Source organism: Mytilus trossulus, chromosome 1, assembly GCF_036588685.1.
Source record: "Mytilus trossulus isolate FHL-02 chromosome 1, PNRI_Mtr1.1.1.hap1, whole genome shotgun sequence".
Classification (NCBI taxonomy): Eukaryota; Metazoa; Mollusca; class Bivalvia; order Mytilida; family Mytilidae; genus Mytilus; species Mytilus trossulus.
In genome coordinates, this window is record NC_086373.1 from 57,535,820 (window position 1) to 57,553,730 (window position 17,911).

General features: G+C 33.2%; 1 protein-coding gene across 1 annotated transcript in view; it reads right to left on the reverse strand.

Annotated features, from left to right (window-relative positions):
- The window catches only part of LOC134728051 (importin-9-like), a 34,594-nt gene extending 24,058 nt beyond the window's left edge, over positions 1-10,536 (reverse strand). The window contains exons 1-2 of the mRNA XM_063592453.1: positions 10,381-10,536; positions 2,140-2,288 (exon numbers count right to left, since the gene is read on the reverse strand). Of these exons, the coding sequence (XP_063448523.1) occupies positions 2,140-2,288; positions 10,381-10,510 (279 nt within the window). The 5' untranslated portion in view covers positions 10,511-10,536. The remainder of the gene's footprint in view (positions 1-2,139; positions 2,289-10,380) is intronic.
- Between the last annotated feature and the right edge of the window lie 7,375 nt (positions 10,537-17,911).

The window sequence follows — 17,911 nt, forward strand, 5'->3', positions numbered from 1 at the left end:
TCTAAGTTCTCAAATAGGAGGGGTGGGGTGATCCCCAGGGACTCCCTCTACATATTTCATTTGATTTGTTATATTGTCCACTACATGAAGATATATGGTTCAGGGATAGGGATCTCGACCGTTACCAAGTTATCAAACAAGAGGGATGGGGTGATCCCCAGGGACTCCCCCTATATTTCATTTGATTAATTATATGTTGTCCCATACATGAATAAATATGGTTTAGAGGTGGGGATCTCGACTGTTTCCAAGTTCTAAAACAAGAGGACGTGGGGTGATTTATATAGTTGCACTATTTGTGCCTGTCCCAAGTCAGGAGCCTGTTATTCAGTGGTTGTCGTTTGTTTATATGTTACATATTTGTTTCATAGTTGTTGTTTTTTTATATAAATAAGGCTATTAGTTTTCACGTTTGAATTGTTTCACAAAAAATTGTCTTATCGGGGCCTTTTATAGCTGACTATGTGGTAATGGTATGGGCTTTGCTCATTGTTGAAGGCAGTACGATAACCTATAGTTGTTAATGTCTGTGTCATTTTGGTCTCTTGTGGACAGTTGTCTCATTGGCAATCATACCACATCTTTTTTTTTATATAAGAAACTTCCACATATGGCTATTTTAACTGACCCATCAAAATTGAGAAGAAAAAAATACCCCTTGAAATTGCAGTAATATGTTTATCTTTAAAAGCATCTAACATGCATTACCAACATTTATCAATGATAAAGAAAATTTATACTGTTACCAGGAACATATATATTGTTAGATAAACTGTTCCCAGCTGTCACATTGTATGGGATTTTGACATTAAAATTTGTGTACAAAATGTTTTCTGCTTTTTCTTTCTTTTACATATATCTTTTGGTTTTCAATTCTAGTGTTTATATTTAATCAAATCTAATGTTTATGTTTATATTACCATGCATAGATGTATTTTGTCACCTGTCTGGATTTTTTTTTAAATGATAGCCAAACCCGGGATTACCCTTATCCGCTTCATCGTATAAAGTCGTAATTTCGATATAATTCGGATCCGATATTGTAATTGACTTCCCCGGCAGCCATTTTATTTTCAATGTTGTTTTTTACGATGGAGTGAGATACGATTTTACTTGGATTTACACATTATTTGTCGGCGATTTTCTGTAGAAATCTAGCGGTTGAACAAATTGAACATCGCTGGCATGGATAGTTACATGTATGATGAAAATAAGTTTGAGATCGTTTATTAGAAAACTTTGGTAAAAATTTTGGAAAGTTATTATTTTATTTTCTTTCAAGGTCAGTCGGGCATGTCGGGCGTAGCTAGTAACTAAGTAGAAAGTCTGACTGCAAAAATGGATGGTCGCAGACCTCGGACCACCGCTAATTTGAACCCATGCGTCCAAATTGAAAAGATACGAAATCTAGTATTCTAATTCAAAATTGCCGCCAACATCGTGATCAGTCGAACTTATTTTAATAGACTAGTGACGTAGTTGACTACGTATTGATGACAAACAATATTCCTACGACTTTTGCAATTTGGGAAATAAAAACTACTTGTCTTTAGAGATTTTCGGCGATAAAATATTTCATACATTTGTTCTTTGACATCTTAGCCAAAAGCTCAGGGGATAATAAAATACACAATGATTCCTAATGTGCTCTACTTCCTATGTGCAACTTCCAAACCTTTTGGGAAAATCGATGATCATTTAAGGTTTTTTTAGTCATATTTTTTGTAATCCAGAATGAAAAGTATGAAAAAAATGTCCAATAAGTTATAAATAACATAATACACAGCTAGATAATAGCAAGGGCACGTATTTCAGCATGTATTGGGTAGCACACAAATCCAGGGTGCTCGCATAAGGCAGCTTAACTGCCTAAAAATATAAACTAAAATTTATCTGATCTGAAGAGGCCAAAATTGCTCTCACACAGGAAGAGCAGATATTGAAGAAGATGACTAGCAAGTATGGATTCTTCTCTCCTCAATCTGAGACTGCTCAAATGACTGGATGGGGCTCTAGGAAGTCAAGAGTCCAGTTCATATAGAAAACATGGAAATTGCAGATCAAGACTTAGGTCTACAAGTTTCTTTCAAAAAATAGCAAATATTCACAAACTATAAACTAATCTTGAAAAATACTCACACTTTCTATAGCCTCAGGGGATCTAAACTTTTCAGCATGTTGACACCAGTGTGCTTCTACATATTGTTTCAGTAAGACTGATGCCAGCTGTCGAATAGCCATAGGTCCATGAGGATCAACTGTGAGCTCAGCAAGGTGAACACCAAATTCTGTAAAATGTTTGCATCTTTAAATAAAAATTATTTGTCAAAACATTTAATAACATAAATTTCCAAAGCTATGGCACAACAACATTTACATTATATATATATAAAATTACACCATGCATCTTGATTCGTCATAGAGAAGGAAATTATTAGACATAATTTGTTATCATGGTAATGTAATCCAACCTGTTGTATGTGTTATAATTGTTCATATACATTTTGTACCAAGCTTTTTTTTTTCAGACTTTAAAAAATATAAGAGTGGGAAAGTGAAAACTGATACAGGAAAGTAAAATTGTAGATAACTTTCCCACGGGTAAGTAGTTTTCAAACAAATACCGAAACCCTGTGATTGACTTAATAAATTACAACATAAATATATAGGATTCTGCATTTATAAGTAAATTAAAAAGACCTGCTTGAATTTATAAACATTTCTTTCATGGTTTCGTCTATAAATCAGCTCGATGTAGACAATAAGAATTGTGTAAATTTTGGGATGAAATAATAAACTGACATGACTGACTTGTGTAAATAATTTATTTGGACACCCCAAAATTCTGACAGTGCATACTAATCAATTGGTTGCCCCCACCTGTGTGACACTCATCAATATGAATCAGTTTCAATATTGCAAAGTCAAAGACGTTATGTGTTCATGCCCTACCCTTCTCAAGATTTACATGATTTAAGAATTGAATGTCCATTTGAAGTTGAACATAGCCAATAAACCTATTTACACTTTTGGTCTTTAGCTGAACTTTGTCTCCGATTGATCTTATTTCTGCTCTGAATAACCTTCAAATTCTGACATCAAGCAACAAAAACTTAAATTGCGATGTCAAATTTTTTTAAATTGTGAATTTAAATTTTCAGGAACTTGTATGTTTGGCATAATGGCAGCCAAATTTGTATACAAGTGTAAATACGTCTATTCCACACGATACTTCAAAGTTTGCTTGATGGATGGCTGCTAACAGTGATGGTTGAGTCACTGTTACACTGAGCTACACATTATTATTAATATTCAGGAAGAGCACATATCTAAATGAAATATGAATACATGTATCTACCATGCTTTGAACTAGACCGACACACTGAGGTGGATTTTATAACTTGCCAGTTCTCAAAGTCCTCACCCAGACACATTATGTCATAATGAACCAACCAGTTTACTGCTCTTATTCCTGAATGCCATGTGCTTAGCTAGTAAGCAGGAAGTATCAATAATTAGGTCTTTAGTTTTACAGGTTTGAACCTACAAAGGCATGCACTCAAACTCAAAGCGAACACACTATATATTAGTGTTGTCAACGGTTAACAGGTTAACCGGTTAATCGGTCGAACGACCGAATACCAAAATCGTTAACTGGTTAACCGGACTTTTTTCAATTTTGACAGATTTTATATAAAATTGTATTGAAATCATTAAATAGTTAGGTTTTATTTAATACTGATTGTCGTCTTGGTAATTAATTTGACAGATCAATTGTCCAGTAAATTGATTGCTACTGTTAATCCTATACACATAAAAATAAAATTAATTAATTAATTAGAACTTGTCTCTCAGCTCGGGGCAGGATCTTAAAGAAACATAATTAGTATATTTGTTTTTTTAACAGTAACTCGAAAGTCTAAATCAGTAATGCAATTAAGTTTTACGATTTGCTTCATTACTTCGCTACTGATCTAATAGTGTGTAAACCTACACCTGAATGTACAACATCCTTCTCGCAAGGCTTAGTCTTACTTTAAACGAAATGCTAACTAAAAAATTGTATAATGCAAACCAATGTGAATGTACTCAATGTATACGTGATAGTACGAGTAACATGCGAACAAAGTAAAGAAACGGTGACCTATAGTTATGAATTTCTGTGTCATTTCAATCTCTTTGTGGAGAATTGTCTCATTGGCAATCATCTTCTTTTTTATAATTAATCATTTTAATTGATACACTCCACATTATTTTCGGAGTCAACAAGTGAAAAGAAAAGAATAATCAGTTTCATACATATTCAATTCTACGAGATCAAGAAGGTTTTTCTATTTTCAATCTGAAGTTGGTACAAACGCTATAGTTGATACGGTGTAGTTGATTATTAAAAGTCAAACTTCGACAAGAATCCTCACACACAAGCCTTATAACAAAGAGGACAAACTTCAATTTATATAAAAGCGTAAATTTATGACTTGGATGAAAGGTTGTCAAATTGACACTCATACCACATGTGTAGGGTACTATTGATAAGGCTTTCCAGCACCAACTCAAACTACCGGTTAACCGGTTAATCGGTCGAACGATTATCCGAGTAACCGGTTAGGCAAAAGTGTACGATTTGACAACACTACTATATATACAGTACAAATTTTCGCGAAAGCCTTGCCAAACTCCAAACACCAGGAAACTCCCACATCCTTCCCTAAATTCTCAGAGAAATTTGGGAGTATTCCCTCCGACTTCCGTGTAATTTGGCTACCTTTTGTTTATTGTATTGGCAATATTTCTCCCAGTCTGGTGTCACACCAGGTAATTAATTGCCCTAATCCTTCTGATATATGCCGGCACTGCAGTCAAGGTATGTGAGATTTCTTATGAAATTAAACAATTGTGTTTCCTGTCTATTGATAATCAGGTCAGGTTATATTTCTGATTACTTGAAACAATTAAAAGATTTAAAAGCAAAATGTTATTGTTAATTCTTTCAACATGTTCAATCAATTACACTGTACATTTAAAAATGATTTTATTAAAAAAAAAACTATATTTGATTTTTACCTCATTTAATTTAATTTACAAAAGAGTTATACTTGTGTAAAAATAAATGGAGACTTACGCTGAATAAATGTGGGCAGTTTAAAGAAAATTACATGTCTCAAAGTTTTGTATACAAGTAAAAAAGAAAATATTCACTATTCATTATGCTAATAAGTCTATGCCATTTTCATGTTTCGATTAAATAATTGCTTGAAACAAATTAAAGATTTAAAAGCAGAATGTTGTTGTTAATTCTTTCAATTGCATTGAAGTTTAATAACAAAAACTATACTTGATTTTGACCTTGTTTAAGTTCATCGTTAAATTATATTATTTACAAAAAGAGACATACTGCGTAAAAAAACGTTTGTAGGATTTATTTCAAATGACAATGACATGGGGCAAATACATACAAGAATAATTATCTTATTTTGAATGAAAATGTCACATTTTTATCTGTCAAAGAAAGGAAATTTTAATACCATGTTTTAAAGCACACAGGTGCAATCAAGAATGATTAAATGTACAAAGGTAATAAATCTGGCTAATCCGATTATGTTGTCATGCATCATTAATTTTCATAGTCCGAGATTACTCAGACATCCAACGGCTGTTTTGCCAGACAAGCTGGAGGCGTAAGACGTCAGAGCTTGTCCCATATCAATAAGTGGATATTTGCCCACCCAATCTGAAGCTCTCAGACATTTAGATTACATGCATCGTAAATGAACGAGGTGTTCGATTATGGTCATTTGCATAAATCATCACTTTTTTCTCGTGGTCACGTGATAATCTTGATGTCCGTGTGAAAAGAAAAGTAAAAATGTCTGAATCGATGGGTCACTGACACTGTGAAAACTGTTCAAATACGGAAAAATAAAGGGTGGCAGGTAGGTGAAGCATACATGTACATAAATGAAGAGATATATGAATCAAAGCGCGAAAGCGCTGTAAAGGCGGTTAATTACAGGTTGTGTGTATTTCTAGTCCAGTTATATCATTATCTTCCAAAGAACAGACATGACAGAGGTGGTTTGTAGAATTTAAGATTTAGAGTTCTTTTGTACCTAGTTCACCTATATCTATAGTCTACTGTTTACAGTATATTATCTGTGCCTCGCCATGAAATGCATTTTTAGCCATGGCCTTGTCAGTATGCTTTAAATTTATGAGTTTGACTGTCCCTTTGGTGTTTTTCGTCCCTCTTCTTTAGACATATAAGAACTTTTCCTTTTCAATATAAATAGACTATTTTTAATTATTGATTGTATACGCATATTCTATGACTCCCATAAAAAATAGTTCACATAGATTGACTTGTCTCTGTACTGTGTGTATAGCAAGAACATCAAGTAACATAATGGTAAATGTACATAGTAACATGTCAACTTTTTTGATGACCATACCTGCCAACTGTCAGTATTTGCAGAGTATTTCCCCCATCGAGCTCGAGGCTCCCAAATGGAAATTTTGTAAGAGCAATTTTGTCGACTATTTTTTAAGAAAACAATTAATTCAACAATGGCTTTGAGCTTGTTAATGCACCAAGAAGCCAAAAACCACATTAGAATATATTTGAAGGGAATCCATGACAAATCGCCCCACTTTTTCACTAGCCCGCCCCACTTTAAAAAAAAACCCGCCCAAACCTGGATTAACTAATTGCCCCACTTGTGAAATGTGTTCAATCCCGTTAATATTACTCCTGCCAACTCGCCCCACCTAATAGAAAAAGATAATATCTAGATAAATATATTATTAACCAGGAAGAATTTAGTAATGCCAACTCGCCCTACTTATGTAAAAAGATGTAATCCCGTTGTATTTAAGTTAAATTCCGTTAATATTACTCCTGCCAACTGGTCCCACCTAATGGAAATCGGTGAAATCTAGATAAATATATTATTAACCAGGATGAATTTAGTAATGCCAACTCGCCCCACTTATGGAAAAAGATGTTATCCCGTTGAATACAAGTTAAATTATATTGCATTATGATACAATTAACAGGTTTCTTTTCAATTGTTATGCAAATAACTCAGCTTCAAATCTATTGTTATGCAAATAACTAAGCTTCAAAACTGAATTATTCTTCAACAATACATTTTTTTTTTAGAATTATAATTTCAGTATATCAATAATAGTAATTAAATAAATTTTCGGTTTGTTTGTATTCTGTGTAGATTAGTTTTCATTTAGGTGGTGCGAGTTTTTATTTTTAATCATATATATATATTAATCTAAATATTACCGTTTTTTTAAAAGTGGGGCGACTTGTCCTGCTTCCATTTGAAGGCCCCCTTGAAGGTTTTTTTTATGACCTATATGAACCATCTTTCACATAAAACCCCCATGTGCATTTTGAAAAGTTGGCAGATATGTTTCTTACTCCAGGCAAAATCTACCGGTATGAATGAAAAAGAAGTGTTCAATTAATGCTCTGTGGCCATAACAGCTGTCTCATTAGCATTTTAACCACTTCCCATATTTGCAATTAAAACAATAGAAGAAAATTATTCAACGCAAAAACAAAATTTACTTGTAAATATGAAATTCTCTTTACAGTATGAGTTTTTCTCATTGTTTGAGATTGTACAGTAGTACCTGTAACTGCTTATACCTATTTCTTATTCACTTTTGCTTGATAAACTCTCTAAATATCATGTACATTGTACCACATCACCTTATTTTTATATGCATTCCAAAAACATGAACAGTTGTAATTCAATTCTATATACCAAAGCAAACTGAACTGCACCACTTTCATTCAATAGTATGCATCTTTTGGCAAAATACAAGTTCTTAAATGACACAATATATATTTATTGATAAAAAAATAAAAATTTAGTATACAACTCTTTAACAGGTATAAAAAAAAGCACAGCTGTGTCATAACTTGTGAAATCTGTACTGAAAACAGACATTGATGGTATTTGAGTAATTCCATATGTGAAGCTCAACATTAGCTCGTCAGTTGGTGGTGGACAGATATAGTTCCTTTCTGCAGGCTAGGATGAATGACTTTTCAGGACCAATTTCACAAATCAAAACTTTCCTTTAAATTTCTCCTACAATATTCATCCAGTTTAGTTCTTTTGGTTTAATTGGACACCGTCCTGATTTTTAATTTTGGAAACCATTTTCAGTCTCTTGCTTGCAAATGGTGCATGAAAATTGGATGGGTATGGCAGTAAGACAAGTCTCTTTAAAGTGGGTTGTGCCCTGAAAAAAAGTTTATAACTTAAGTTTTTTTTAAACTTGTGCAACACACATACCTAAATAACTATAACATAGAAGAGAGCATCATTCGTGTCAATGATTGTTCCTGTTTACATTGTCATTGATATTTTTTCAGAAAGCCTTTATAACTCATGAATTCCTGTCATTACATCCTAAAGTAACATAATTAGTTACTGCTAGAATAATTATCAGTATGATATACGTACACTATCATTGTACAGCCCAAGTCTTCAGTATATGTAATGTTGCATTCATTCACTCCTGTGTTCAGTCGTTCAAAAATATATAAACATCAACAAATGAACTTTAAATATACGGACAAGAAAACACTAGAAAAAATACGTACATACAACCCGTGTTTAAGTGTATTTGAAAGAGAAATATATCTGGTTAAACGATGTATAAAGGAGGAAAAAAGTGTAGATATTGCATTACGATGCTTTCTACCTATAGGCTATATAATAGCACGTGGATATGTTTACATATTTAGTCTTGACCCAGTATGACCCGTACCTTGTAGGTCACGGCCGTTGTTTAAACACTAGACTACACTCGTGTATAACAATAAAATGCTTAAGCCTGTACTATTTGTGTGAAGTAAATGTGTTTGTTCTGTACATTTAAATTGTTTTACCTGATAGCAAGGACATATATCTATCCGTTTCCTTCTCGATTCACTTTGTCAAATTCTTCGAGCTTCTTCAAAACATACGTATTACTGCGCCCGGAAGTGAAAAAAATATGAGAATTCCTCGTAAAATAATGCTATTTTCAATTTTGTGGAATTCATTTTGTTATATTTATTATATAAAGAAAAAAAAGTTACGATGTATTATGAATTTGCATATCATTATACGGAACGTTTATGGACTATTTTCCATAGCTGTAAGTCGGCCATTTTGGCGGGAAATCATGTACACATACACACTTAGATTGGCTGGTACCCGATCGGAATGTTACACATCACATATATCAAATAGCTAATACCCGGAACGTAGTACCGGGAACCAGGATAATACGTAGACAACATACATAATACAGAAATTGAAAACGCTTTACGGTTTCTAGTTCATAAACCGAATTCCGCTCTGAATTATAGAAGATGCAATATTAATCATGTTCAGTCGACTTTTCATTGTTATATCAACGTCTGAACTAATTAAAAAATCTGTAGATGTCAGATAACACTCGAAATTGACCCGACCTCTTTCCACACGGAATACACATAATGATAGTTTGTAGTCAGGTTGACTGCTTATAATGCAAAATACACATTAATAACAAGTTCTATAAAACGAACAATACACACTGATCGTTTCTTTAGTCCCCAATGTAAATGAAAGAAACAAAAACCATATCATACCAATGATACCATAAAAAGAACAGGAGAAAATCGAACATTTCCGGATCTATTTCTGGCCAAAAGACCCCCTGCATAGATTGCGTATGAAAAGATGAACCTCATGACTTAAAAGTCAGGCCTTAAAGCACTGCCTTTAAAAATGAACAAATTGGTACCTGATTTATATAATTCCAAGGCCATTTGTTGGCACCAGAAGCGACGAAGCAGCCCATCTATTTTGGGTGGGCAAATATCCGCTTTTTGATATGGGACGAGCTCTGACGTCCTAGGGCCCCAACTTGTCTGGCAAAACAGCCGTTGGACGTCAGAGTAATCTCAGACTATAATTTTCAGTACATCTGATGGGCAATAAACCAATCAACAGCCACAAGGTGTTGGGAGAGAATCTTTTGGAGGAAATTGGGAGTATAATCCGTGATTCCTGGTGTGACATTGCTACACTCCGAAATTGATTAGAGTTCACGATTACTAACTCTCTGTGCGTACCGTACATGTACCTACCATGAGACCACCCAGACAGTGCGATTCAGATGACTCAGAGTGTTGGTATGTTTATATAATGCACTGCATTTGTATAAATTATTGGCTCCTTTACACCATAACCGATAGCAGATCGTGTATACGTTTCTCAGAATGGAAACTTATACATACAACATACATGTGATATAAAACCTGTTGCCTGTCAGCGTTTTTATTCTACCCTAAAATTATTTTATAGAAAAAATTGAATGAACCTTCGGTAACTTCAAGGGCTTTAACTTGTTCTTCCCCAGAAACTCTAAGATCATGGTCAGGAGACAACACAGAACCCAAACTTTCAACTAATGCTTCTTTCAATGACAGATTTCGGTCTGCTCCCGCCATTTTGCTAAATTTAAGTAAAGTTAAGTTTGGCGGATAATTGTTTTCGTATTTTTGATTTTATCATTTTCGAATAAAAGATATGCGTATTTTCTAAATCACAAGTGTATCACAACACATTGAAATATATTTTGAGGGCAGATTTATTATCAGCTTTATATTTAAAGGACAAAGTGAGAGAGGCTCAGTGAGATGTATAACCTGACAGTTACGGGAAGATTGTCACCCGTAAGAATCATTTTGGATAAAACCAAAATAATTTATTTTATTAACACAGTTAGCGACAGGAAAGTAACTGAAAGATATCAAATTATATATTTATGATATTATTTTACAATAACAAGCTTGACGTCATACTTTACATGGTCGTTCAGCTTTACATATTGATTAAAGACACACATATTTTCTCATGTCCAACAAGAAGCTGGTAGATTTTGTATATGATATCTGATGCGATATGAGTTATATTTGAGTTATATTTATATTTAGCCTAGTTAATATAGTTTAATATATCAGAGACATATGCATATATTTCAGTACATTTGATACTTTTCTTTTCTGTCAGTTCTTCTAAGATCTTCTAATACTTTGATTTTCTTAAGTTGTCTACCTTAAGAATGTCCGCCATATTGTGATTTTGCATACAAGACATAGAAATCGAATTTTTGACCTAAAATTGCATTTTTATTGAATAAAAACGAGTATTATCTCATATTAGTATTCTTTATTATTGTAAAAAGTAGTAAAAACACAATAAAAACACCTATAACACAATTAAAAATCTTGTTCTCGGGATACATAATCTTGTTTTCGGGATATTATGTTGTTCTCGTAGTTCTCGGGAAATCGTGGTACCGTTAGTATTTGATATTTTATTTTTAGTTCACTGACTCTCTGCAGTAATGAAAAATCTATGAATTATCAGCAACATATAAAATACTATCAGAAAGGGGGGTTATCAGACTATTATGTCCATCTTGTGTGGGAAAGGATTTGAAAAGACTTTGTCAATGTCCAATTATTTAGACGAACGCTTGATGTCTAAACGATAAAATACTTGCTTTCTTATGTGAAATCTTACATGTTTAAATATCATCCCGCAATGACAAATGCAAATACCGGCATATATTCATTCAAAAAATTACTTGAAATGGTCGAGCTCTTGGTAAACTGGCACCGGCTGAATAGAGTAAGGTGAGTCACAGTTGGGACCAACAGATAAATTCATATGTCAATAAACTCATCATAGATACCAGGATTGTAATTTTGTATTTTGCGCCGGACGCGCGTTCCGTGTACCATGTCTACAAAAGACTCATCAGTGACGCTGGAATAAAAAAAATTAAGAAAACAAACAAAGTCCGAAGTCAGACGAAAATAAATGAATAACGATACATGTAAACTCATTGACTCTTTGAAAAACTCTTCTTCAAGGTAACTATTTTTCTTAAATCGCAGTAAAATATTGATATTTTGTTTTATTTTATCGAAGCTATAACATTGATAAAGTTGATAAAGTTTAATATTTTTTTATATAACCAGATGTGACTTCTGACATCAATCAAACGTATGGTTAAACAGTCATTACATTTGATCTAACAACGTTATATTGATAATGAGTATCTTTTGTAAAGATACTTTATCAATTTTATACATATTTCTGTACATCATTTTATTAATATTTTTAATAATTTGAATGCATATTTCTGGCAAATTTGTAAGATATTTCCATAAATATAAGACACGTTTTGAGAAAGTTTATACACAAAAGATGATAAAAGATGATTTATTGTCCCCGTTAGCTATCATGGCGAAATTTACGTCTATGGACATTGATGTTCCTGTGATCCCTTCTTACGTTGTTTATATTGCCTAATTCATTTACTATCATATTTCTATTGTTACAGTTTAGAGTGACATCCTCTTGAAACAATTCATTTTATTTGCATATGCATGTATCTTGAAAATTGCTACAAATAGAATCAGTCTTAAAATGGCAACATGTGCAGGGACAGATGGCAATGTTGATAAACATAAACAATTATTTTTGTTTTGAACCTTTATAAGAGAGTTAATTCCGTTAAAATATCATACACAATGTTTGAAAAATTATATTCCTGGAACAGGTAATCGTTGAGACATTGGACTCTTAAAAATAATTTTAAGTTTGTGAGATCTGTCATTTGCACGTAAGGTCAAATAGTGCAAAAAAGCTTTCTTGTTTAGATTTAAGCTAGAATGTTAAGAAAACTATAAGAGACAGCTGCATTAACATGATACACACAGCGTAGAAAATGTTTTTCTCGAAGAGCTCTACGTTTTAAACAAAGAAAACAAAACCATAGGACCATTCGTTTAAAATGGTACAGTTTTGGTTGTCGTTTGTTTATGTGTTACACATTTGTTTTTCGTTCATTTTTTTACATAGATAATGCGGGGTTCACACATTGCCGATTATTGCTCCCGTTTGAGATCAGACAGCGATACGACACGAAAAGTGAAAAAGTCGGATTAGTATCCTCAATTATCTGGAATGTCCTATTATTGTCTGAACGCAGTCGTTTTAGTTCGTAACAGATTCCTACTGGTCGGGAAGGGTCCGAATAGTTCGGCAAAGCACCCCGACAGTTAGGTGCGTCCCGTAACATTCGGGGAAACTCAGCCGATTTTGTCTAGTCGGATTACAATCGTGCCTATGTCGTGACAGATTCTGCTGTATCGGATCAAATTCCTAACAATGTTCTGTGTATTCGGGACGGTGTCCTGTGGAACGGGAATGATCTGGAGATGTCCCGACAATAACAGAATACAATACGACTGAGACCAGACAAAGCCGTTTGCAATGCGATAGAGCGGACCGTGATAGGATTACTTTCCGACAGTACCTGATCATCCCGATTATGCCGACAGTTTTCGAACGGACAACTTCCGTCAGCGTCGGTTCACTGTCTTGTCACTATCTGATCTCTGTCGGATTACATTCGGTAGAATCGGGACGCAGTCGTGACAGACTCGGTCGAATTTTACCTGGCGAAAGATACAAATCGAATTTCCATCCACGATTCACAGGATCTTGATCAGACTTTTGACAAATTTTAATCGGGAATGGTCCTGTCAAGGACGGCAGTAAAAATCGTGAATGTGTGAACCCAGCTTAAGGCCGTTAGTTTACTCGTTTGAATTGTTTTGAATTGTCTTATCGGGGCCTTTTATAGCTGACCGTATATGCGGTATGGGCTTTGCTCATTGTTGAAGACCGTACGGTGACCTATAACTGTTAATGTTTGTGTCATTTTGGTCTTTTGTGGATAGTTGTCTCATTGGCAATCATACCACCTCCTTTTTTTTTTTTTTTATATTTGTCTATTATACCTTTCAAATGGTAACATATACCAACCTATACTATTAACTGCCTAAAAAATTAAGTTGTTAGTATTTTAAGTCTGTTAATTTGAGGTCAATGCTAAGGTCATAAAGAAATTTTACCTTGACCAGTAAAGGGTACTATAACCTTGAACTTGTGATTTTTGAAAATCTAGTGGTCCTGCGTTGAACGATGGTAGTCCCATTTTTCATGTGCTTTTGTGAGTTATATAGAATTAACTCTATGTGTAGGATTATAATTATTTTTATGGAGTGAAATTAAGAAATGGGAAATATGTCAAAGAGACAACAACCTGATCACAGAGCAGACAACAGCCGAAGGCCACCAATGGGTCTTCAGTGCAGCGAGAAAACTCCAGCACCCAGAGGAGTCCTTCAGCTGGCCCTAAACAAATATGTTACTAGTTCAGTGATAATGAACGTCATACTTAAGGGCATACGATACAGTTTTGATCCTGTATTTACAAGTTCATGAAAATTTGCATATAGGCTATTTTTTACCTGATTAAATCAAATATGTAATTAAAAATATACCTTCATGTGCTACTTTTTGAGTAAAATGAGGTCGAAATTTTGTATATTTGCTCAAAATTCAGATTTGTGAACGTAATTTCTTTTTCGAAAGAAAGACATAACTTTTTTGTTATAAAAGATAAACACAAATTGTTTTTTGTCAAATAATCGGTAATTTCTGTATTTTATAAATAATCGAAAAAATATGCAATTTTTTTATTCAGAAATAACTCATGTTTATCAAATGTTCATGAATTGAGGAAAAAACGTCATTTTTTACTGCATGTTTATCAAAATTGAAAAAAATCCTCTATTTACAGTTTTATAAAATTTGGGTCACATAATCTCCCTTCAAAATGAAACAAAATGCCGTTTTGAAAAATAGGGGTCTATGAACTCGTTTTCAAATCAAATCAGTTTGAATGATAAAAATCAGTCGGAAAATGCATCTTTTCCCGATATCTCACTGTTTGACGTCACGAAAATAACAAATTACGTTAGCAACGCCATTACGTTCCCTGTAACTGTATCGTATGCCCTTAACTCCGAAGTATACACAAGAAACTAAAATAAAAAATCAAACAAGACTAACAAAGGCCAGATGATCCTGACTTGGGATAGGCGCAAAAATGCGACGGGGTTAAACATCTATAATACTAAAATTACGAGGTCCAATTTGTCAGCCGTCATCACGTAAAAACGACGAATCAAAGAATTCAACTTTATATATAACTAATATAGTACAAAGGTGTAGATTAAAAATTACACCACTCCAGGCCATTTTGTTTTCCACGTAATTAATATTGCCAATAATTAAGAAGTTCCGGGTCGAGTCCGATATCGATACCAATAGTACATTCACCTGTTACCTATTACCTTATCTGTACGTTCAGCATCTGACAGGCGCACCACCAAACGGTGTATTCAGGATTAATATGCTATACACGGGTCATAATCACAGGGTTAACACTACTAAATTGTCAAATTGTTACCTATTTTAGTATTTTAATCAGTAAGAATTTCTAAGATAACAATACGAATACTAAAAATTTGGACTAAAAATAAGGCGTATAGGTACAGTTACGTAAAACAGCGAATCAAATAATTCAACTTTATTTATAACTAATATAGGACAATGCTGTTGATTAAAAAATACTCCATTCCAGGACCTTTTGTTTTCCAAATAATTAATATTACCAATAATTGATCAGTTCCAGTTCGACGGGTTTAAAAAGAAAGCTTTAAAAGCAGAGAAAACTGTGTATCTAATAATTGGCATGACTTTTTTTCTCAGATGACAATACTAATTCTAAAATAAGGCTTACGCATAGTTATATACTTTAATTCAGTCACGAACCCGCGGTATCACGGGTGTGTTCTAGTGTTTTTTTAAAAATCTCAACCCTCCCCCTATACCACTAGCCGTGTGTAGAAAAACAAACGCACAACAATACGCATAGTAAAACTCAGTATAAGAGAGGTCCGAGTCTGGTGGATGTCAGAAACGGTAACAAAAGAAACAAAACATAATGACAATTATACATAAATTAACTTGTCTTAAGGACTACTAGCAGTTACTGACATGCCAGCTCAAGACCTTAATTAAACTGATTGAAAGATTATGTCTTCATCATATGAATATCAAGCTCAATTCTTTCCGTTAGGGGTTTAGTATTATACCATCATAAAATATACGAGAAGAACATAACAACTGGTTTTAGAATAAAATATGTTTAATTCCGATGCAAAGATTCTATAAGTGAATCAATATTAAAGCCAAAATATGCAATCTTTAATGATCTGACAACAGTATCGTAACTATATCCCTTCTTAATAAGTCTGTTTAAAGGTTTTGTTAGCGTTTGAGGTGAATACTGACATGTTTGTGCTTTGTAAAGAATATTACCATAAAAGATTGGATGTGCAATACCTGAACGTATAAGATGTTTCCATGTTGAGTTATATTTACGAATGATGTCCTTGCACCGATGATACAATTTAAAAAATGTTTTCACTAGTTTTTATAACGAAAATCCTGGTGTAATAATGTTTGAGTAATACATAAATTTCTCTCGCTAAAATCTTATACGTTGTTACATACACGAGCGAATCGTACAAGTTGAGATATATAAACACCAGAAGATGGTGACAAGGGAACGTCACCATCTAAAAATGGATAATTAACGATAGGAAATGAAAAATCATCTTTTTTATTATAAATTTTTGTATGAAGTTTCCCTTAAATGATATAGATATCAAGATCGATGAAAGGGCAGTGGCCATTGTTCGTATTAGCTTTATTTAAAGTTATTTCAACAGGATACATTTCTTTAGTATACATACTGAATTCTTCATTATTCAGAGCCAATATACATCCAAATATCTAAAAGTATTGTTGAATATTTGTATTGAAAGTTGTTTCGATGGGTCTTTGCTGATTTTAGTCATACATTGTAACTCATAACAATACAAAAACAGGTCAGCAATAATTGGTGCACAGTTAGTCCCCATTGGAATTCCGATAACTTGACGATATACTGAATCTCCAAAGCGAACAAAAATGTACTTTTTATTCAAATAAAATATTTGTAAACTGAAAGAAAACAACACTTATAAACAGCTTTCAAATAACCTTTGGTCAATGTGGTTATCAGTTCAAACATTTTTTTTTTCTATAAAAACAAAAATAAAATTATATTACGTTGTAGAGGTTGTTAGGTTGCAAGGTTAAAAACTTTGAACATTAATCAAAATTCAAATTTCATAAATAAAAAAATTTAACATGCTGTCAAATAAAGGTTCATCAATATGTGACAACAGTTTATAATAGGTCTATCTTTACTACTTCACTGATGTTGTGCAAATTTTCTAATTGTTAATAAGACGACCCACTCTGTCCTCTTACTAACTCTTATGTAACAGTGCACTGTGATCTGTTCTACACCATGATTGTAAATGTACAGTTTTTATGATACTTTAACACTGTAATGTTAGTCCCTTTACGTACTCCAATGTTTGGCATTTCTAATTACTTTTTGAAATATAATATAATGATAGTTGACCTTGAGTCGTTTACTAAGAACTTATATTTATATCAATTGCATCTTTAAAATTTAATATATTTTTTTAAATGTTCATTTTGTTGGATTCATTTCAAACCAACTTCGGTTGTTATCACTACGATGAGAGGTAATTGACACAGAAAAACAAAGTGGAAAGTGAAATAAAAATAATACCGAACTCAAATACATTTATAGTTTAGACTAAAAATCTATATCTATAAAACAATGCAAAGTAAGCAATTTAGAAAAAAAATGTCTCGATTTTACAGCTGTCGAGTCCATGAATATTTATTTAAAACTCGTGAGTTGAAAAATTTAAAATGGTTCGTCTTTTTTTCTGTCCAGCACCAGTTGCTCACTGTATACACTGATTTTTCTTATACTCCATTCACGTTAGGTCTTCGGACTTCAGAAGGTAAGAAAATACTTTAACCGTTCACTTTGC